At 37.3% G+C, this 23,068-nt stretch overlaps 2 protein-coding genes across 7 annotated transcripts; one reads left to right on the forward strand and one right to left on the reverse strand.

Moving 5' to 3' along the window:
- Nucleotides 1-474: 474 nt before the first annotated feature.
- Nucleotides 475-17,065, forward strand: LOC105199223 (beta-glucuronidase). 6 transcript variants are annotated; one of them, XM_011166209.3, is made up of 11 exons: nt 475-1,210; nt 5,054-5,245; nt 7,835-7,933; nt 12,427-12,603; nt 12,942-13,171; nt 14,185-14,464; nt 14,662-14,936; nt 15,070-15,331; nt 15,582-15,770; nt 16,105-16,243; nt 16,572-17,065. In XM_011166209.3, exons 1-11 carry the CDS (start codon nt 1,127-1,129, stop codon nt 16,751-16,753), a joined length of 2,109 nt encoding a protein of 702 aa, XP_011164511.2. In that variant the 5' UTR covers nt 475-1,126; the 3' UTR covers nt 16,754-17,065. The 6 variants fall into 6 exon arrangements, with proteins under 6 accessions (XP_011164511.2, XP_039313536.1, XP_011164512.2 ...); XM_039457602.1 differs by having other exon boundaries at nt 5,058-5,245; XM_011166210.3 differs by lacking the exon at nt 475-1,210 and adding an exon at nt 4,180-4,332.
- LOC105199225 (zinc finger HIT domain-containing protein 3) lies at nt 16,997-18,087 on the reverse strand. Its single transcript, XM_011166217.3, has 2 exons — nt 17,900-18,087; nt 16,997-17,568 (listed from the first exon to the last, which is right to left on the reverse strand). Exons 1-2 carry the CDS (start codon nt 17,968-17,970, stop codon nt 17,232-17,234), a joined length of 408 nt encoding a protein of 135 aa, XP_011164519.1. The 5' UTR covers nt 17,971-18,087; the 3' UTR covers nt 16,997-17,231.
- Nucleotides 18,088-23,068: the final 4,981 nt, after the last annotated feature.

A 23,068-nucleotide genomic window follows, 5' to 3' on the forward strand; every position in this document is an offset into this window, starting at 1 on the left:
AATTAAGCATCGTTGATCGACGCTGCAAAATTTTCCTATAGATAACGCATTTAAATTTCAGTTACAGACGTACACGGAACAAAATTAAAACAACGATAAAAAACAACAGATTTTTAATCTGAACTCTTAAAAGTTAATAAAACATTGCTCAGCGAACAACAATTAAAACACATGAAAGTTCCAATGCATTGAAATTATCTTGATTACTACGGGATGTCCAAGAGTTCTGGCAAACTCATTATTTTAATAATAAATGGCAATTCTCTTTGCATACACTTTAATTTTTTTTCTTTTTTTTTTAGAACAACATTCCGCATTTTGACTTTTCGCAACGACGTTCGGATTTCTTTACCAACGACGCCGATGATATCAACGACGAGACCGAAAACCGGAGAACACAAGGAAGCGAGGAGAGGAGCGCGAGATTTTTGGGTCGGTTTCCTGCGGGCGTCCGCTCCGCTCGGCATCGAGCGGAGCGGAGTAGTCACGCTCGACGAGCCGGAGGCTCAGGCTCGAGTGTTGCACACTGGCAGTGCCCAGTCTCCGGGTTAACGCGGATTTAAACACTCGCTGCCTCCAGCTATGATCGAATCGGAAAGAGAAAATCTAACGCGTAACCGATGATCGATGGCGAGTGGCGCGAGTACATTCGCGAGGCGTGATTGATTTCGAATTAGCGACGAACTGTCTCCGTCCGTTTGTGTAACTCCAATTAAATTAATTAAATGAATGTTATTTATTTCTAGCCGTCGTAGGCGCGTCGTAAAAATATAATATAGTTAGTTATAATAAATGTGGAGAAAAAAAATGAAAGATTTGTGTCGCGCGGAATTGTTTGGCTTTGACGCGAGTGTGTGAGAGAGAGGTTTTCGGTTTGACGTGCTAAACTGAGCGCTAGAAATCATAGAAAACAAAACGCTGTTTGGTGTAGGAAAAAATAAAGAAATAAACAGTGATAAACATGTTCGAACGAAGACAAAACGCATGAGAAGAAGGAAACGTGAGGATTTGTGATTTAGGAAGAAACGAAAACGGGAAGCGTCGTTCGCGAAGAAGAAAGAATTTCTTTTCACACACACTTTGACTTATCTGGAACGTATAATTGAAATTTCTCAGACAGACCGAAATGGCAGGGGCCATTCCGCTTTTCGGCAACCTCTCTTCGGACGCTGTGACCAGACTCGCGATAGAACGCGGCGATCGCTGCAAGGTTTGTTGTTTCGCGACATGTGATTTACAGATTTCGAGACAAGTGAAGAAATTAATTAGAAATGACAGTTAGAAGTCCGTTGATTGCAAAATTCGATCGTTTAATTGAATTCATGCGACGTCTAATAATTGCGTTACGTCTTAACGTCTCGTTAGAGAGTTATTTACTTTCGCAACAATTGCAATTATCTCTGCGATCTTAACGCGTGATCTGTACTAATTAACTCAAATATAAATGCCCGCCCGATTAGCGAAACGCCGATAGACATCAACAGATTTTTCCATCACGATTACATCGATCTCATGACAGTCATGACTCTCTATCATCAAGCAATATTTCAAAACATGACAAGAAAAATACTCGAAGATAAATTTGATTAATTCCAAATAGCAGAGTTTAAATGTTGGCACCTTTTTCAAAATAACGATAACGTTGTATGAATATTGTACGAATAAATTAAACGGGGTAATCGCGAATTCGTGTCGTCGGCGTCCTGCATTTAAAAAATTTATCTGCCCGACGCTGGGAAACAATAAATTCGCAATGTGTCGGCAATCCGTTTCGAAATTTCGGCTGAAAATCCGTGATTCCGGCGGCCGGACAATACTTCATTTCCCAGATGCCGTCCGATGCAATTTCCCGCATGTCTCAAACGCGAAAAAATCGATTGGCGCACATCTATCGATTAGGAGGACGCTGCAATCATCCCGCGGTATTTCCCACGATTCCCGCGAAATACAACGAAACGAAGCTAAAATATCTCATACATCCGCGAATGCGAATTTGCGCCACATTCGCTCCGGTTTTGCAATTTTAATTTTATGCGAGACTTGGAAAACTCTAAGGGAAACCGCACGAGGCGTGCAATCTCGTCTAGTCTGCAACGATGGAGTGTTAGCATCGTTATATCATTACTCCGCGCCATTATCATCTCTCGTAATCTCGTCTCTTACACTTCGCTACGCTCGATATGAATATATCGGTGTGTTAATAAATTCGAGCCACGGCGCGGGTGTTGCGAAAATGCGTACACATCGGGAGAGCGCGCCTGCGGGATCATCTATTTTGAATGCTCGCGGCTTTCGCGGACCAATTGTGTTTTTGCACGCGAAATTGAGAGCTCCGCGAGTTTATCTATTTGCCCGCGCAAATCGAGAGAAATCGCGAACAAAACGAGGTCGCATTTAGAAACTTTATCGATACTGCTAATGGACAATTGAAACAATCCGCAGCAGTTTTATATTCGAATTGCACGCAACGAGAGACATTTGGAGAGAGATTAAGTGTGACATTTATTTCAATCATTTTTCTGTGTCACTTTGTAGAAACTGTTACGGAAAAAAATTGTTTAACTTTCTTATTAATTGTACGACAACGTTAAACAGCAATTATTAATGTTAATTTCTTTATTTCGTCAGCTTTGATATTCTTGTAGTATTCTTTAATTGACAATCATAAAATAAAAATCATAAAGTATATCATGTAATAAAATTTCGGAGAAAAATCTGCTTCGTAGAGACGAATTTTCGAATTTTCGATCAAGCAACGAAATTGCAATTCTCGATTGGCTGGATATTATTACCGCCGGGTGTTAAGTTCAGACCTGGACAATAGTGGCTATTCGAGGAATTAGGGACACCAGTGCCGTGGTATCTCTGTATACGCGCGACACGAGGAAACGATTTGATGCTTTGGGAAGGGAAGTCTGCTCTCGTAGGAGGGCACCGTGCCAGGAAGCCGATATTGCTGCGAACGAGACCCCGCGGCGTGTGTTTGTGTGCATGTATGTGTGCGGGGTGCGACCGGCTCATTGCCCGACAGTTAGCTTTCGTCGAAAGGTCATGCGAAACTGGTGGCCGAAAATTTTTCGCTATGAATTAAAAGCCGTAAAGTCTAAAATTTCCGCAAGTGCATTTTGACAAAATTTTTAGTGATCAATGAAAGATTTTATTACAAACATTGTAAAAATTCAATTTATTTTACAGTACGTCAAATTTTTTTTTGAGAAACTTCAAGTCGATATTTCGTTAAATGAAGAAAAAAAAAGCCAAAGACAATTATATCAGCTCTCCTCATTTCGAAATTTCTAAGGGGTCTAAGACACTCCCTAGTTTATTCGCTATAAATTATTCATGCATGTGAAATACTTTTATAAATCTATGAGTTTATTATAATAGAAATCTTAAAAATATTTAAATTCTTTAATCGTGTTTTAATTGCCTGAAGTAATCTTTTAATGCATTTTTTGCAATGAGTAACTCCTTAATAAATTATGAAATATTCAGAAGTGCTTTTTTTTCAAAGAAAAAAAAAATTAAAGCAACAGGCAGCGCAGTGCACTTCTTTTGGTCGTGAAGTCACGTTTCGAAGAGTCTTCCTTAGAAACTCTTCGTACAAAAGGACGGATGCCAGAAGACCGGTCTTCCACTCTTTGTGGGTGTCGAATAAAATTAAAAGAGAAAAAAGATATGCAGGATAGAGCTGACGCGCAACCTTTATACGACGAGGCAGACTTGAGGAAGGGAATAATTGTTAAGCAAATTGCGTGTGTCTTACGCTGCCTTCAAACGCGTTTTATCAGTCTTGAAAGAAATTTAAGTATAAAATAAAAAAATAATAAAGTCGATATTCAAGCAGAGTAGTTTCAGCACGTTGTAAATAATTTACTTCGGTGACAAACAGTAATATATCTACATATACCGACTGTAAATCAAACTTGCAATTTTCAATTTTGTTTCATAGAATTCCGCATTTGAAAACAGATATTATTTTCCTAATCGCTGCGAGCAATTTTATATTAATTTCTCGAATAATCGCGTAATCATAGATCGACGAGCTTCGTCGCCTTATCTGCGATTTGCAGTGATGACAAATTATTACCATGTTTACGCGATGGAATATTCCGCTTTGTGTATTGTTTGTACGATCAGGGAGATAAATGTTATCGCAGGTAAAGAGCGAACGGTGCTTGAGGATGTAAATGTATGTTACGTGTCACGAATTTCTATTCAGACAGCACCATTCAGCAGATTTTGTTAATTCTTTATCGAAGGGGATACGCGCGATGTATCAGTCGACTGCGGTCAGCAGTCGCGACTAGTCGATTCGGGCGCATCGTAAACGTAAGTGCACGCCAATTGTGTGCCAATTGTGTTGTAGCTGTGTAAAATCTGTGTAACATGCCTATCGGATGTCGTGAGTGCCCTGACGTTCGATAGCAATTTTCTAAAGATATTTTCGGAAAGAATCGCGTGATATTTACACAATCACGAGTCATGACTATTCGCCGGGAAGAAAGGGGGTCACAGCCATCCGTGATAGAGAAATAGGCAACGAGCGATAATTGACAGATCTAGCGTGTAACGTGGCGTAAGGTTAAACGATAAGCACAGATTACTCGTCGTATGAAACAAATTCGTGAAAAAAGCATAGTCCTCTGAACTTTTATGTCATAGGCCAGCTTTGTACGAACGTTCAACGTAATTAGAAAATATCCGCTTGTAGAAGATGACGCGAATGAATGTGGCAGTATTGGGAACAATCGACTAATCTCCTCGCGGGTATTCAACACGTTTTTAAATTATTATTAATTAAAATTGAACTCTTATAGCGACTTTTAAAATTGTGTCCTTTGTATTTGACGTACGTAACTACTCTCCGTGCTTTAAATATGTGTCAATATTTTTCTTGAAGGTAAGAAGATTAATCGTTCCCGAATTTAAAACCGTTTTAACTTTCCGAGAATTTTATTTCATGATCTGCTTTGAAAAATTTGTTTAATTTCTGAGCGAAAAAATCTCAAGATCCCGATTACGAATTGCGGATGCTAATTTGTTTGTTTAGGAAGGCCGTAGAGGGATGTGGCACTTGATTTTCTTGCTAATCGGCAGCGCGATGGCCGGCGAATCCGGACCGGAGTCGTCACCGGAGTTCTCTGATACAACGATCAAAATCGAGGCGCCGCTGCCTTACGAGGAAGCGTTCCCGACTCCGCTTCCCGGTCTGCTGTATCCCAGAGAAAGTGAATCCCGAGAGGTAAAAACTTACGTGATGCGATAACACGCTGGTCTCTTAATGCCACTCGAACCTGAATCCGAGAAAACCGGCTCGCATTTTCACATTTTTTATTGCGAATCCAAAAAGGTTTTCCGGAAAGCAATCCTCGATATTTTAATTTGCCATCATACAAAAAAATGAATTCTTAAAGAAATGCATAAATGTTTTAATCTAAGAATATTTTATGCTTAGAATAGCGCCGAGAATTAAATAATCTTCGATTGAGAATAAATTGTTCTTAAAACAAAGCGAAAAGGTATTCTTAAATGAAAGCAAATTTTACTTTATTTAAAGAATAGAACTGCGCCCATTTAACATTAAATATACTTGTATTGAGATTATTTTTCTTCAATGCGGCCGGGTCTACTGCGGCGGATTCATTGCACTCACATTTCACTCATGTTGTTTGTGAGTAGCAGATTTACTGCGGCAGATCCGCTGCCGCAGATCCGCCTGTGTGTACACAGACAACCGACGTTTTTCTATCGCTGTGACAAAATCGGTCATCTGTTGATTATGGACATAGATAGGACAAACTGAATATTTTACTTATCTTTGAAAGTTTGAATCACATTTTGAAAGCATGCTTTGTGAATACAATATCCACTTACCAAACTATCCTCATTTGTTTCATAATTATTGATAGTTTATTCGAAAATGGGTTTGGTTATAATTAATTAAAATAACGTAGTTGACAGAAATGAAAATTACTGGCGTTGCGTTTTGTTTCTTTTACCAGTAAAATCAGTAGACGATCCCAAATAGTTCGAAACGTCATAAAAATTTTCAGGTTTAAAATTGCGAATATTTCAACGTTACCACAAGCTTGTAGTAACATTGCAGAAATTTTTTGTAACCCCCCATATAATATTACAATGTTTCAATGTAAGGTTTATGCAATGTTTTTTTTAATCTTTTAATGCTCGTTATGATTCTAACCTTCACTTTTTATAACAAATGTTATATTAGTAATTAATATTATTAAAATATGGATTCGCTTTATTTTGAACTCTTCCCCTTCTTTTTTTCCTTTCTTCTCTTTATCTTCATCTTTTTTCATTTAAAAACTCCTATCTTCCTTCTTTCATTTTTCATTATTTTTTTCTTTTTTTATTTAACTTTTTGATTATCCAACTCTGCAAATGAGTTACGAGAATTTGTAATGACGGTGCGATGCAAGATCTCCCTAAAAGTTGTTGATCAAGAGACGCGGTAGACTCGCGTGGTCTCATAAGATAGGCAACACGCCGCGCACCGTTGTCTGGCCCGCCTCCCCACTCTTCTCGGTTGCACGGTCATTCACTACTACTCGAGACGCACGTGGCTGACAGGCGTACGATCGTGCGCGGTCAACAACCCGAGTGGAACGGGACATTTAACAGAGATGGCGCGGCATGCACGAAATGCGGAGTCTTTCTCACTGCGCGAGACTACCGCAACGACTTTTAGGAAGACGCGTTACAAATTCGTTTTGTAACTCATTTGCAGGGTTAAATATTAAAAAAATTAAAAGTTAAATAAAAAAAAATAAAATAATGAAAAATGAAAAGAAAAGAAAAAAAAGTTTTTAAATACGAAGAAAAAAATAAAAAGAAGAAAGCAAAAACAGGAGGAAGAGTTTCAAATAAAAACAATTCATATTTTAATAATATTAATCATTAATGTAACAATTGTTATAAAAAGTGAAAGTTAGAATCATAACCCAGCATTGAAAGATTAAAGAAACATTGCATAAACCTTACATTAAAACATTGTAATATTCTATGGAAATTACAAAAGATTTCTGCAATGTTACTACAAGCTTGCGGTACCGTTGAAATGTCCGCAACTTTAAACCTCAAAATCTTTATGACGTTTCTATTTGGCATCTACTGATTTTACTGGTGGAAAAAATGAAACGCAACGCCAGTAATTTTTACTTCTGCCAACTATTTTTACTAGTACTGATCAAACTTATTTGCGAAGAGAAGGTGAATCATCTTGCTTGATACTGGAATCCACTGGATTATCATGCACATTCTTGCCCGTAAACACGAAAAAAGTGAGCTTCGAGTATAAGTTGAGCGCACTTTCAAATATGTAATTCTTAATCCAAGAATAAATAGCTTCCAATGTGATTAAGGTTGTTGTGATAACAATATGATATTAGAAATAAGAATACGATCTTATGGATAAAATATATTTCGCACAGATATATTTATTATTGATGTAAGTGAACAGTTGTAATTAAAGAGAGCATTTCATACTTAAATTAAAACAAATAGCATTCTAGAATAAAAATATACGTGAATTAAAAATTCATTTTTTTTGTGTGATTTATTGGTCGCATGTTAAGAATAATTCTAAACATGTTTTTATGAGAAATTTATTTTATAATGTATAAATAAATAAGTATAAAAATCAAATATATAAATATGTGTTACTTGTAATAAACCAAAAGTAATTGAGCGTTGATAAAATTTTATGTTGTTTTAAAAATATTTCTGTATGAGATAAAGATTTTTATTAATGAAAATGAATACAGTACAGAGTACTAGATTTTTTAATTTCTTCATTTTTATTCTATAGGTAAGATCGCTCGATGGATTGTGGGATTTTGTCGTGTCACCTGAGGGAGATGCGTTAAAGGGTTACACGGAGGCATGGTTCAACGATGACTTATCGAAGGTATCATATCCAATTAACTAATGTGAAATAATAACTGGTGTGTGTGTGAAGTGGGCGTATCATTTCGTGAAAATATTTTTTCTCCAGTTCTAAACGTATCTAAACATACATTCAGAACTGGAAAAAAAATATTTTTTGTACACGGAACTCTTGATAATTCTATAAATATAATTATTTTACAATAATTTTAAATAAAAATTAAATAAACTATGGTAAACGCTAGAACTCTTTCTAGAACTCATCTAGAACTATAGATTTTTTTAAATCTTACAATAATTGTGTCGAAAAATGACACAGGACAAACTGAGTGAACCTAGCGTCTCACTTTATGCGTTTTTTTCCCTTTGGAGGCCAGAACTATTTGTTTTATCTATTAGGAACTGTAGAATTATTGTAAATAAAGCCAAAACTCAATATTTCGTAAGTTTCCATGAAATATGCCAACTTCACATACACACACACACACAAATGAATCTCTATCAATATCTGGAGCAATAGATCTCTATATATGATTTGTTACTCACCGACACACGATGCGCAGCAGCGGAATTTTCGACGTCAACCTGTAAAACACAAAAAAATGTAATTCACATTATAGTAGCATATGCAGTAACTAATATTGCTGCATGAATTGAGCAAGCTATAAGCATTATAATTGCAATAAACTCTTCATTTCATCACCAGTTAACAGTTTTAAATTTGCATATTGATAGATAATATGTAATATTAAAGCTAAAGCCTAGAATATAATCATTTCAGGTCAGACGTGTAAAAGCAAACATTATTCTAACTGTAAAAAATGAGATATTGAACGAGCGAGGGCAGGAAAGTGAGGGTACAAATCTAAAACTGTTAACTAGTGATAAAATAAAAAACTTATTGCAATTGTAATGCCTGTAGCTTACTCAATTCATAATCATGGACCTTAAGGGTCTTAGCGAGAATCACTTTTCCTGAAATCTTAAGAAAATGACATGTAATATTAGTTAAGATAATTGCACGCTTACAATTTTATTTATTTTATTTATTTTATTTATTAGAGTAAATATTTTATATGGAAATTTACATGTAAAGCGTTATACAGTTTTATAATGTAAGATTTCGTAAGATTTTAATATTTCTTTTTATACAGGACTTGTTATGTGATAACAACTGTGATAACTGTTGTAGAAAGCATCATGCAACTTGATTTTACTCTAATAAACAATATTGTAAGCGTACAATCATCCTAATTAATATTACATGTCATTTTATTAAGATTTCAGGAAAAGCGAATCTTGTTAAAACTCCTAAGATCCATAATTACAAATTGAGCAAGCTGCAGACATTATAATTGCAACAAGTTTTTCATTCCATCGCTAGTTAACAGTTTCAGATTTGTGACCCCACCTTCCTGCCCTCGTCCGTTCAATATCTCTCTTAATGCTGAGGATTATGTTCGCTTTCGCACAGCTAACCTAAAGTAATTAAATTCTGGGCTCTACTATTAATGTTATCTATTTTGTCAGTATACCAATCTGTAACTGTTAACTAGTAAGTGATAAAATAAAAATGTAAAAGTTATCCACATCTCTCCGTTCTTATAATTTCTTTAAGTGACCACTGTGCCTACAATGGAGTTTAGTTCTAACGATATGATATTATTCTTATTGCATTACGCTTACGAGATAAAAGAAGGTGGCCACTTATACAAGGTACATATGCCAAAGAAAATAATGCACGTACTTACCTCCACGGAGGCCTCCTTCGCTGTCAACGATGTCTCTTTTTGTCGCTCTCGAATTGCATATTGACGACGACTGCACGATATGTTGTTCACCACTTATGATATCGCACCCACGACGCCGGGGAAGTTACCGTCACGACGAATCTCGAGTGCCAGGGAATCGCGCGCGGCGTAATATAACCTCTCGACCGGTTGGCCGCGGCCGTTGCTAACACGCAACACGCGCGTCACCGGACAATTGTTATATTCGCGCTCTCACACACTGATAAACATACGAATTGAGACCGAAAACAAACAGGCGCGGGTTGAAAAATGCGATCGACCGACAGGTTGACGCCGTCACTAACGCAACGAGCTTCGATCGAACGGCCCGATATTTTATTCGACATTCACGATAATCCGCGGGTAGCATATCACACAGCGAAATGTTATACGATCTCGACCGATCAGAAGCAACGAAGATTGCGAGGCAAGCGGAGAATTGAGTAACGTCACACGAGCACGAAATAGCAACGAGATGCGAGCGACAAGCTCGTCGTAACGCTTCACGAATGAGATACGATCTGTACACGACCCTGGCACTCACGCTGCTACTACACTCGACACACCCGACACCCGACGTTGTATCCGCACAGAATTTCAACACGAGGAACACGAAAGAAGCACCAAGAAGCGCGGAGCGTTCGCCGGTCACCGGTACAGGCGGGTAAAGGACGAAGCAACATGGCGATGGCAGCGAGTACAGCGACTCGACGACCGTTGTCGGTACTACGCATTTACTACGCCAGCTAGCGTACGCGACGCAGTCACGTACGCCATCAACGAAGGTTGCCGAGCGGCGACGGACGCAACCGAGTGCCGGCGCGGCCGCCCGAGGCGCTCGGTCACGTCCGCCGCCGCTCGGCAACGTTCGTTGATGACGTACGTGACTGCGTCGCGCACGCTAGCTGGCGTAGTGATTGCGCAGCACTGACGACAGTCGTCGAGTCGCTACCATCGCCATGTTGCTTTGTCCTCTACCCGCCTGTACCGGTGATCGGCGGACGCTGCGTGTTTCCTGGTGCTTCTTTTGTGTTCCTCGTGTTGAAATTCTGTGCGGATACAACGTCGGGTGTCGGGTGTGTCGAGTGTAGTAGCAGCGTGAGTGCCAGGATCGTGTACAGATCGTATCTCACTCGTGAAGCATTACGACGAGCTTGTCGCTCGCATCTCGTTGCTGTCTCGTGCTCGTGTGACGTTACTCGATTCTCCGCTTGCCTCGCAATCTTCGTTGCTCCTGATCGAACGCGAACGTAACAATTGTCCGGTGACGCGCGTGTTGCTTGTTAGCAACGCCCGCGGTCAACCGGTCGAGAGGTTATGTTGCGCCGCGCGCGATCCCCTGACACTCGACGTTCGTTATCTGCCGTGACGATAACTTCTTCGACGGCGTCGCGGATGCGGTATCGAAAGTGGTAAATAATATATCATGCGGTCATTGTTAATGTGCCATTCGAGAGCGACGAAAAAGGACATCGTTAGCGAAAGGCCTCCGTGAAATGATTCGGTGAGTATGTGCATTATTTTATTAATTGATATATGCACCTTGTATAAGTGGTCACTCCCTCTTATCTCGTAAACGTAATGAAGATAAATCCAATAAGAATAATATATCGTTTGAACTAAACTCTATTGTAGGCACAGTGATCACTTAAAAAAATTATCTAAAGAACGGAGAGACATGAATAACTTTAAAATTTTTATTTTATCATTAGTTAATAGTTCCAAATTTGTATACTGACAGAAAATACATAATATTAAAGGTAGAGCCCAGAATTTAATTATTTTAGGTCAGCTGTGCGAAAGCGAACATTGTTCTCACAATCAGTGTAAAAAGTGAGATTAATATTGTCTTAATATTACATATTGTCTGTCAGTATGCAAATTTGAAACTGTTAACTGGTGATAAAATGAAGAGTTTATTGTAATTGTAATGCCTGTAGCTTGCTGAATTTATGCAACAATATTAATTACTGCAGATGCTACAATAATGTGAATTATATTTATTTGTCTATTTATTTATGACAGATTGATGTTGAAAACTTTGCTGCTGCGCATCATGTGTCGGTGAGTGACAAACCATATATAGAGATTCATTGCTCCAGATATTGATAGAGATTCATTTGTGTTAATAACTGATAACAAATTTAAAAATTTAATAAAGTAAATAAATATTACAAATTCTTTTATTATATCAAATTAACATCAAATTTGGAAAAGAATTTATGTGACAAAAAAATAATTATTAATTTAGTAAATAAAAAATTAATATCCAGAAAGGAGAGAAAGTAAACGAAATATTTTTCAATTATATAATAGAGAAAGATATTTAATTAATTAGTTAATTTTACATAAAGATCTTACTAATTATTTGCATAAAAATTTTCTGTATTTAAAACATTACTTTTTATAAATTATATAATATTAAATATTAAATTTTTATAAATAATTTCTTTAAAATTTTGCTTGTAAAATTTTTTTTGAGAAATTTGCAAAATTTTCAGGAAGATCAGAAGAATTCACTTTTTATTTATTTATTATTATTGATTTTTTTTTAATTTGCTCAAGTTTTTATTTCTTGTCGTTGCTAATTCACGTCCATTTTTTATCTGTTTGCATTGCAGGAATCACGTGAATTTTATAATCTTGCATAATTGCACGTTGTCCGTTTGTCATTACTCTGTCATTAGTGAGAATCCTTTCGCGTAAGACATGATTAACTTTACAGGTCGACGAGACAATAAAGATGCCTGTACCCTCGTCCTACAATGACATTACGACATCGCAACACCTCAGGGATCACGTCGGTGCTGTGTGGTATCAGAGATCTTTCTTTGTACCCAATTCTTGGCGGGACCAGCGCATTTTTGTCAGATTTGGCTCAGTCCACTACCTTGCACAAGTGGTAAGCATCCACTACTCTGAATTTTTCCAGACTTAAAGCTTTAGGATTTTTCTGAACTACAACCTGTCGAAAGCTCATTGCGATTTGAAAATAAAAAATAAATTGAAAATCAACGCAAATGGAGTAAAGTAGAAAAAAGAAGAAAGAAATTTAGCAATATTGTAACCTTATAGTCTTCTAAATAAGATACATCGATTTGCATTTAAAAAGACATAAAGGTATATCGAGATAAATATTAATTTTAACGTAATTTTTTGGAAATACACATAAAAATGAAATTTAATTGCAAGGTATATGTTAATGTGATTTATGAGCGTTTTTGTATGTGTGTTACATAGTGGGTGAACAACGCTTTAGTGACCAATCATGAAATGGGCCACCTGCCCTTTGAAGCAGAGATCTCGTCGTACCTGATTGTCGGCAAGAACCGCATTACCGTTGCCGTCGACAATACTCTGCTGCAGACTAGCGTGCCCCAGGGCAAGATCGTGGAAGTGATCACCGACAACGGTACCAAGCACTTGCAGACCTATACCTTCGATTTCTTCAACTATGCCGGTATACACAGGTAAAAGTTTAATTAATCAAAACAAAGTAAATCAAATAAATTGCAGATCAATTTTCCATCTTCAACACTTTGTGCTTAAAATAATAATTTGCAACACTTAATGCAATTGTAAATATGTTTCATATTTTAACAATTACTCCTCTTTTGTTTAATTATTATTAAAGTCGTACAAATAAATAATAATCTTTACTTCTTTCAATTTATTTATTTTTCTTAAATTGATCTCAAAAGTTAATAAATTAAAAACGACGAAAGAATTTTGAATCTCGAATTATTGAAAGCAAGATCAATGTAAAAGTACAATTAAAATTTAACATAATTATAGGGCAAAGAGAAAATGCGTGACAGGTGTAATTGCAATGTCCCGTTGTTACGCTATTACGAAGAACCTTTCAAGTTCTCTGAAGCGACGCGCGAATTTCACTCGCCACAAATAGATTTCTATCAAGGGCTTTGAAAAACTAAAGAGAACATTCAGTGCGTTACGCGACTATCGAGGTCATGGGAGACACGATCACGACATTTTTGTTCTTTCACGAAAAAAAAGTTTCTATAGCATAGAAAAATAGAGATAAACAGTTTGATTATTTTGATAACATGTGATAATTTGTAAGATAATTAGATACAGCAGTTCCAAATAATTTGGAACAGATTTCAATTGATATCAAAATACAAATAAAGTGCAATACAAAAGATTTGTTCGCAGAAAAATTATAACATTTTTGATTAAACATTTATAGATTTTATTTATTTTATTAATTATTTGGCAATATTTTTGATAATTTATTATTCTGCAAAATTATAGTGTTGATAAAATTATAAAGGAAACTTTATTTATTAAATAATCTTTCTAATAATCAAAACTTAAGACAATTTTTTTACATCTATCGACTTTTTGTAATTTTGATATTTGAAATCGTGTGTTTATTAAATCAGAATGCTTGGTAATGCTGTTTATCTTTAATTTAGCATTAATGATTGTCCCTAATTAATAAATATTAATTACTTTAAAGGCCCGTTATGCTGTACACCACACCGCGCGTCTACATCGAGGACATCACAGTGAGGACGAGTCTGGTAGGCGATATGGGAATCGTCAAATACATAATACAGCCGGCTGGTTTGCGCGAAGGGGAGATACCTGTCTGCAGAGTCACATTACACGACGCCGAGCACACCTTAGCCATCAAAGAGCCTGTTTACGGTCTGTCCGGCACTCTGAAGGTCCCACTCGCCAGACTCTGGTGGCCCAGAGGCATGGATCCCAAGCCGGGATATCTATACACTTTGGAAGTATGGAGCCTGATATTCGATCATTAATCGTTTAAGACTTGCAAGCATCTTTATATCTATTTAAAATTCTAAGTCGGTTTTGAATCGACCAAAAGAAAAAAAATTATGCGCGCGCTTAACTGGAATATTAATTAATATAAATCTTAAGTTTCTTAAGTTTCTAAGTAATCTTAAGTTTAATTTGCGCCGCCTTTCAGGTGGGATTATCGGTGGCGAACGACACCAAACCGGACATCTATCGATTACCAATTGGCATAAGGACACTCACGTGGACCAACACGAGTCTCCTGTTGAATGATCGACCGGTGTACATGCGTGGTTTCGGTAGACACGAGGACTCGGTTATCAGAGGCCGAGGTTTTGACCTCGTCACCGCTGTCAGAGATCACGAGTTGCTTCAGTGGGTTGGCGCTAATGCCTACAGGACTAGCCATTATCCTTACAGCGATGAGGTCCTTGATATAGCTGACAGGTACCAAATATTATTGTTAGAATTGTATAATACGCTAAAAGATTTCCTTTCTGTTTCTTTATTGATATCTTCTATTTCTTTTTCTCTTATATATTTTATTTTGTTTTATTTTACTCTATCATTTATTTTAAAGATTGGGTTTTCTCGTCATCGACGAGTGTCCTTCCGTTGATACGGAGAATTATTCGCCGTCGTTACTCTCGCGTCACAAGGACTCGCTGTCGGAACTCATCCGTAGAGATAAGAATCGACCCTCCGTAATTATGTGGTCCTTGGCCAATGAACCAAGAACCCAGCTACCCCAGGCTGAAGAATACTTCAAGCAGATTGCTCATCACACCAAAGCTATCGATTCCACCAGGCCGGTCACCATTGCTATGGCTCGTGGAGTTCAAGTAATATCATAAATAAATATATGAAAAAGATAAAAATATATAACATAAATAAATGTTTAAAAATGAATAATTATTGTGATTTAAACATTTCAAAAAAATATAAAATTCCCCATTAGTGCATTAATAAAGTGAAAGTTAATATTAATGCAATTTTTTGTTTATTTAATTATGACTTAATCTATCTAAGCTTTTTAATCTTTCATCACAATTGTTAACATGAATGCCGATAAAAGGATACTGTAAATTTTAGGAGGACAAAGCTGGTCAGTTTCTCGACGTGATCAGTTTTAATCGGTACAATGCCTGGTATAGCAATCCTGGCAGATTGGATATGATCACTGACAGGGTTCAAGAGGAAGCCGAGGCTTGGCATAGAAAATATAACAAGCCGGTACTTATGTCCGAGTATGGGGCTGATACTATGCCTGGTCTACACGAGGTAAAATTTTATTTTATATTAAACCACGTACATACACATACACTCTCTTTCTCTCTTTACATATATTATGACATTTTAAGAGTGTACCAAATACAATCTTAACTGTAAAAACCATCTGTGAATACCAGCTACACTTAGAAGAAATTTATAAATATAAATAATTATAAGAAAAAAATATATAATAAGAACAAAGAATAATAAAATAGAAACTTTAAATAATTATGCAATTTTGTTCAGTAAACTTTTACTACATTATTCCAACAGCATAATTAATTTTTTAAATTTTTTATTTCTACACATTTTATATAAATTATTCTACATTAATTATTTGCAGCTACCGGAATACGTATGGAGCGAGGAGTATCAGAAGGAATTATTTTCCAGACACTTTGAAGCCTTCGATCGATTGCGACACGAGGGCTTCTTTATTGGCGAATTTATCTGGAACTTTGCCGATTTCCGCACTGCGCAAAGTGAGTATTGAGTATCGCGTTCATTGATTTAATATAATAATTATTATTATCATATTTATTATTCTTACTTAACGATTTAGTGATATATTATCAAAAATTGGCATAAACTATAACAAAAGTTCATGTATTTTTTTTAAACATTCTTATATATAAATTTAAAAAATATAGTAATTAAAAAAATTACTATATTGCCAATTAATTACAATAAGTTTTAATTTACGAGAATTAATAATTTTTAATTTGAGATATTCAAATATCAACTTACTCTGGAAAAAGCTGACTCAAAATGATTTTTATTAACAATGTTTACACACACTGGCGTTTGCAGCATTTATTAGAGTAGGTGGCAATAAGAAGGGAATATTTACAAGAGACAGACAGCCGAAAATGGCAGCCCATCATGTTAGAAGAAGATATCATGCCCTTGCTATCGAACTGGACGGCGCGCAGACACCGGAAGACGTCGAAGATTATATTTCATCACATTATTCTCAACACTTAGAACTCTGACTGAATTTTGAAAAAAGGAAAAAAGAAAAATTGGTGTTCGAGGATTGTTTCGCCAAATCTTAATTTTTTACAAAATTGCCTTTTATTTGTTTTGTACATCAATACATAAAGATCGCACCAGTAACTTAATATAGGATTATTCACCTAATGTACGTATATTACATCACAAAATCATTTGTGTCCACGAGGAAAATGTAAAACCATCATTTATTCATCTAAAAATCATTCATGTTTATTCGTATGAAAAAAAAAATTATATTATGTTTATATCATCTTTACATCCATCTGAAATAAATTTTTATATTCCGCGTATTCTTACGATGTACATAAATATTTAAATAAAAAAAAAACATTTTCCCCGTCTCGACATTTTTATACAATCAGTAAAATATATTTATAGGTTGTACTAAAAATAAGTATAATGTTCTTTTTTAATGTATCACAGTTGTATTTGATGCAACGTACACTCAGAAGTTGCTTAGCATGGCTTAGCATCGTCCGGTGGTTCCACGATCTTCAGACAGGCATCGGCCATCTCCACGAATATGGGTTCTCTCATGGCTGCTGCAATTGTCTCGGTGGGATTTGAGCTACTTGCAACTGTCTTCATAATGTCACGTAAATGAGGATTCTCAAGGCACTGTTTCAATTCCTTGCTATTATGTAACTGCCTTAATTTTTCCACGGGTACGGTGTCTTCTGTAGGAAAATCATACTTCCGTTCATTGATGCTTTGATGTTCCTTGGATTTCTCAGGTGAGATTGGAGACTCGCAAGGTTGAGTCTTATGTTTTTTACAACATCCCACGGAGCAACTAAAACGTACACAGAAATAGTGACTTAATTAATCATACAACAAATACAAAAATATAGAATTGATGCATGATGCAATACAAGAGAATAAACAAAAGTTGATTAAACTATAGTCAAAGAATAATTGAAGTCCAAGTAAAATTTACCATTTGAAAAAGATCCTTTTGATCACTTGTTAGAGATAATACGTTTATTGTTGTTCCCTTTTATTGCCAAAAATTAAGATGACAATTTTTAAAGAAATATTTCAATTTCATATAGAATACTGTAGCATTTTTCTCAGAAAGCGCACATAACCTCAAATAAATATAATCTGCAAGTAATTATACTTACTAAGGTGCCCTGCACGTTGGGCATTTGTAGCGTGGACCGACATTTCCGCAGACGAAACAATTAGTTATCATGACTTAATTACTTTTAACAAATATGCTGTTGCACATTTAAAAAGATTCCGGAGCGCGAGCACGTGTCACGCAAGATATTTACACGACCACGTGATTTGCGAGCGCTTTCAAGTGTCGCCATCTGTGGGTCGACAAAAGAGGTAAATTTAAAGTTCTCAGGGGAATTTAAAATTTAAATCGCAAACATACAATTTTCATTCATATTCATCAATCTTAATTCTTTTAATTACAACGTTTATTAAAAAATGATACAGGAATTTTAATAAGCGCGTTATTTTTACTTTTTCTTAGCACTTTCTTATTTTAATGCAGAATATTTTAGCAAAAATCTATAAATATACTGCAAAATTAATATTACATATATTTATCTCATTTATTTTTTTTACACAATATTAAAAGTGTCTTTGAAGGATTTTTAATTAATTATCGATTGGTACTGAAGATTTGTTTCTAGAACTTTAAAATAAATTTGACTTAATAATAATTTTTGTAAAGACGGAAATGATTAGTTTAAAAAAAAAATTTTTTTAAACTTACAAACTCAAGAATTCTCTCTACGTGTTTTCTGAAAATTAATAAATCGCTTAATTTTTCATTATTTAATCGGTTTTTGATTATTTAATTTTCAATTATTTAAACTCCATTTATTTATTCGTGTATCGTTCCTTTCCGTTACAATATGCCTCAACTCGGCGCTATAAAAAAAAACCTCCCAAATTTAATTAGAAATTTAATAATCTCGAGCGGTGTAAAGGCGGCCTTTCTTTCGTTCATCGAACCTGACCGATTGTCATTGACATTCCACCAAAGATTTGACTTTTGTATAGCGAGCTAATCTAATCTAATCTTCAGTGTAGCTAGCTAATCTAACTATCGTGCTAAACTAGAATCGATGGCGGTCAGAGGAAAGTAGCGTTCGCGCGGTATTCACACCGCGCGAGGAGAGAAATTACAGAGCGGGACGACGTATTTCGATGAGGAGGAGGCGGAACTGGCCTGGATCTCTAAACGCGATCTCGTGGCGGATAGCAATGGAAATTCGCATTCTTGCGGCGCGAGAGTACGCACGCACGTACGTCACTCGCGTGCCGGACACGGTGCGTCAACCGTACACGCGCGATTCCGAAGTGATTTCATTTCACGTCACGCGAGAGCCGAATATACCTCTCTCTCGCCTTAACGATTTTTACCTCGCACGGGAAACACGGATGCCGTTTCGAGATTCACGACGCGATCCGAATTTCTGCCCTCTCGGCGGGACGCGAACGAAATTTCATTCTTCGACGAAACGACGCACCGTTTCGATCGAACTTCTCTTTATTATTTCGACCTATTTACCTCTAACGCGATCTGAATACTTCTCGAGCTCGTACGAATTGGAGAAAAGCATTTTTTCGTTTCGCTATTTCATCCGAAATATTTCGGAATGATTTAAGAATACTTTCAGTAATATTAACATTTAATTTATAGCGTTTTATAACGCAAATAAGCTTAATTAGAGGAGATAAAAATTCTCTTCCAAATATATTCCGAGTTATAGATACATTAAATTTAATGTGTGACCTAAAAATACATTGAGGTTCATAATATTTTGGCCATGGGATGAATTGGAATAATGTTAAAGTAAGTATTGGATATAGAGAGAAACTAAAGCGAACGGTTAGTCTGCGAAATGCTTCGTATTCAATGACAAAACAACAACGTATGCCTTGATTCTTAGTAACACAACATAATAATATAAACATTCAGCAACAAGTGAAACGATAATTGCGACACGACCTGTGATGTTTATACACCATCATATCTGCGATAACTTTCAACGTATTTAATTTCTAGTTTTATACCCAAACATCATATTGTAATTAAATATCTATTTCACGATATTTATGTTACTGTATACATTTTTTATTTTACTGATGCTGCAATCTTGCCGAGCCTTAATTGACTTAAAAATAAATAATCCCGTGTAGCCGAACTTGTACAATATTGGAATCGATTTAAAAACAAAATATTAAGCTAATAAGATGCAAACGGGCTAATGGGAGTCAGATACTTATTGCGCAGCCGGCATTAATTAGAATATGAAATGATCACTTTTGAAAAAAATGTTTACATATATAAATTTTTTAAACCATGGCTGCAGCCTCAGTAGCATGGTGATAAATCCTTCGTTTAAAGTCAGATAAGATGACGATTCGTCGAGTGGTTAACAGTATTTTTATTTATATCGCCACGATCTAGTACAGTTACTAGAATCGTCAATGTGAATTTATTGTCGTCGAAAGCTCTCGATGCTGAAACTTTCCTCCTCTCGGGGCCGGTGACCATGAGTAGAGCTCGCGCGCCCAAGGTCATTGATTCCACCGGCAGTTCCGGCTCGGTTTCTGGGCCAGGTTAACCGACGGTCCCGCGACGGCGACGTCCGGAATACCTTCGCTCGCCGTGACGTCGGCTCGGCCCGATACGGCGCGGCAGCAGACCGGTAACGAGCCGGCATAACTCAGCGACGGGGTCGTCCGAATCTGAATTAAATCCCAACGTGAGCTCTCGCCTTCGCCTCCAAGCGATTAAACTTCATTACAAGTTATCTTAATTTTCGACGAAAAATGGTTGGGAACCCGATCGAAACGAGAATGATCCCACAGTATTTTCTCTCGGAGCAGTTCCAATGATAAATTGATCGTTAAATTAAATTTTAGCAGATTTGAAGCTGAGAACAAGTCGCTTGTAAATAATTCCGCATAGTTTCAGCTTGTAGCTCGCTTTAGCAAACGTGTGAATTATAGCCTCGCCGGTGCCATCCAAGCCTCATGGCGAACATTCCGCTGCGCAAAACGCGAGTTGGCCGTTCATTCACGTCGCAGTCCCCGTTCAACAGCGGGGCATTGACGCGGCGGCACGTGAGAATTTAATCCTCGGGGGACCTGGAAATGACCGCCAGACGTGTTTCCAAAACATCGCGCACAAATGAAAATTTCACGAATGCTCGGCGCTCCGTTAAATTAAAGTAAGATGGATTAAGCTTCAATCGTGGCCAGATTAAGTCCCAGATAGTGAAAAATAACCGAATACAATCGAACTTTCGCCGGCTTTTGTGAGCAGTTTTAACATGTAACTTTTAAGACAGGGGAGACTTTCGATCGTTCTTTTTTTTTTTTTTATTCAAACCATTGATTAGTGAAAGTTAATTGTTAACTGTAAATAAAGCCGGTCTTTGCGATGGAGGTGATCCGACCAGCTTTTAATAGAAAAAAAAGTTTGTCGGAAAGCTAAACTATTGAATCCGATACGTTCAGCTAAATGAATACTGATAAGTTGGTAATTAATTAATTCTTGATCAAAAAATTTGAATAGATGAATACGTGAATGAGCTGCAACCCTTTCTTTGGGCAACTAAATAATTGTTGAATCAACTCAGTGTTCGGTTGATGGTATCGGATTAAATATTTCAGCTCTTCGATAATTTTTTTTTTCTCAGCGTGACTGTACAAGACGCAAATAGCAAAAGCGAACTCGCGTGATGCCCGAAGTGGGTTTACCTTGAGGAGGTCGCGGTGCGTCAAACTCTTCATCCTCCTCTTCTCATCTGTGACGACAGGAGAATAATATGACGATGATCCAGCGTCAGGAAATTCACCTGGCAGTCGTGCCGAATCGCGATTGTGTACGCGTCTCAGATCTCAGATTACCTCGACTGTAAAGCGGCATATGATACGATTATGCAATAATAGCATATCATTAATGATATTTTTCTTGATTTGAAAGTGTAATTTTTAGATTTTAGTGAAATTATTTATTAGATTTATCATACATCACGATTAGATTCTTTCTACATATCTCTAATAATAAACCGGATAGCAATCGCTCCACTTTTAAATGCTTTCAAATTAACAATTCAAAAGACTATTTCCTGTTAAAGACGATAAGTAAGAGAACATAAAAAACTCTAGAAATCTTTTCTGCATTTAATACTCGTTACATAAAATGGACAGTTTTACATGATTCAATCAAGTTTTCTACATTCCATTGCCCTAACAGCACATGATATCGAACGAATATTGTGATATTTTACAAATAAACGCACGATATCACGATATTGTACGAATGTTCGTACGATATCTAGAATATTCTAGAATATTCGTACGATATCTTGTGCTGTTAGGGTTGCAACAATTATTTTCATTTAATTTGCCTAAAACGTCAAATATTATTAGAAAAAGCTTGTACGAAAGAGACGTATATACGCCGCGTTATGTACGTCTGACGGAAGCCGGAGCAAGCCGGGGCAAACTCCACGGGATGACTCGCGCGCGTCGAGATCTCATCTCGGAGCGATGACAGCATCCGGCGATGACGTCATACAGCGGCAGCGTCGGCGTCGGCGTCGGCGGCGGTGACCACAGTCACGATGATCGCGATGACGTCGGCGATGATCGCAGATCGGCGGTAACAGCAACAGCAGCTGGAGAGGAAGGAGCTGGAGCCCCGAGCCGAGCCGGCAGGAATCGACGGTGCACCGTTTCGTCGCGGGGCCCAGTTCCTTCCAGAACGCCGTGTCGTCGACTTCCTTCGGATTCGCGCGGATTCTCCGTTCGGTCGGCCGATCGGTCGGTCGTCGATCCGCGACGCCGCCGCCGCGCCGGCCGGACGCCGCCGTCGGCACATGACAGTGACCCACATACCGCGGTTCCGGTATGCCGCGTTACGGTCTCCGCGATACAGTAATCCCGACGGGTCCGACGTCGGTAAACCGAAGGAATCGAGCCGAGCCTCGATCGAAACCAAGCAATGAACTATCAATTGTAATCGGACCCGATCGGCGACGATTAAAGTGCGCGATATCGATTTTCGATAGCCATTTCGCAACGCGGCGCTTGGTACCGTACACGCGACGCTTCGTTTAACGGCGACTTCTCGAACGATCGTCCGAGCGATCCCAAACGAACCGTTGAACAAGTGAAATAATTGTAGGTAATCGAAAATAAAAAAAAAAGTGAACAAATGAAACGATGTAGGATAAATCGAATGGAATCGAGTGGCCGCCGCGTATACACTTGAATGTAGTCAATTGTAAAGTACAAGCACCACTTTAACGTTC

Source organism: Solenopsis invicta, chromosome 14 (assembly GCF_016802725.1).
Source record: "Solenopsis invicta isolate M01_SB chromosome 14, UNIL_Sinv_3.0, whole genome shotgun sequence".
In the NCBI taxonomy this organism is placed as follows: Eukaryota; Metazoa; Arthropoda; class Insecta; order Hymenoptera; family Formicidae; genus Solenopsis; species Solenopsis invicta.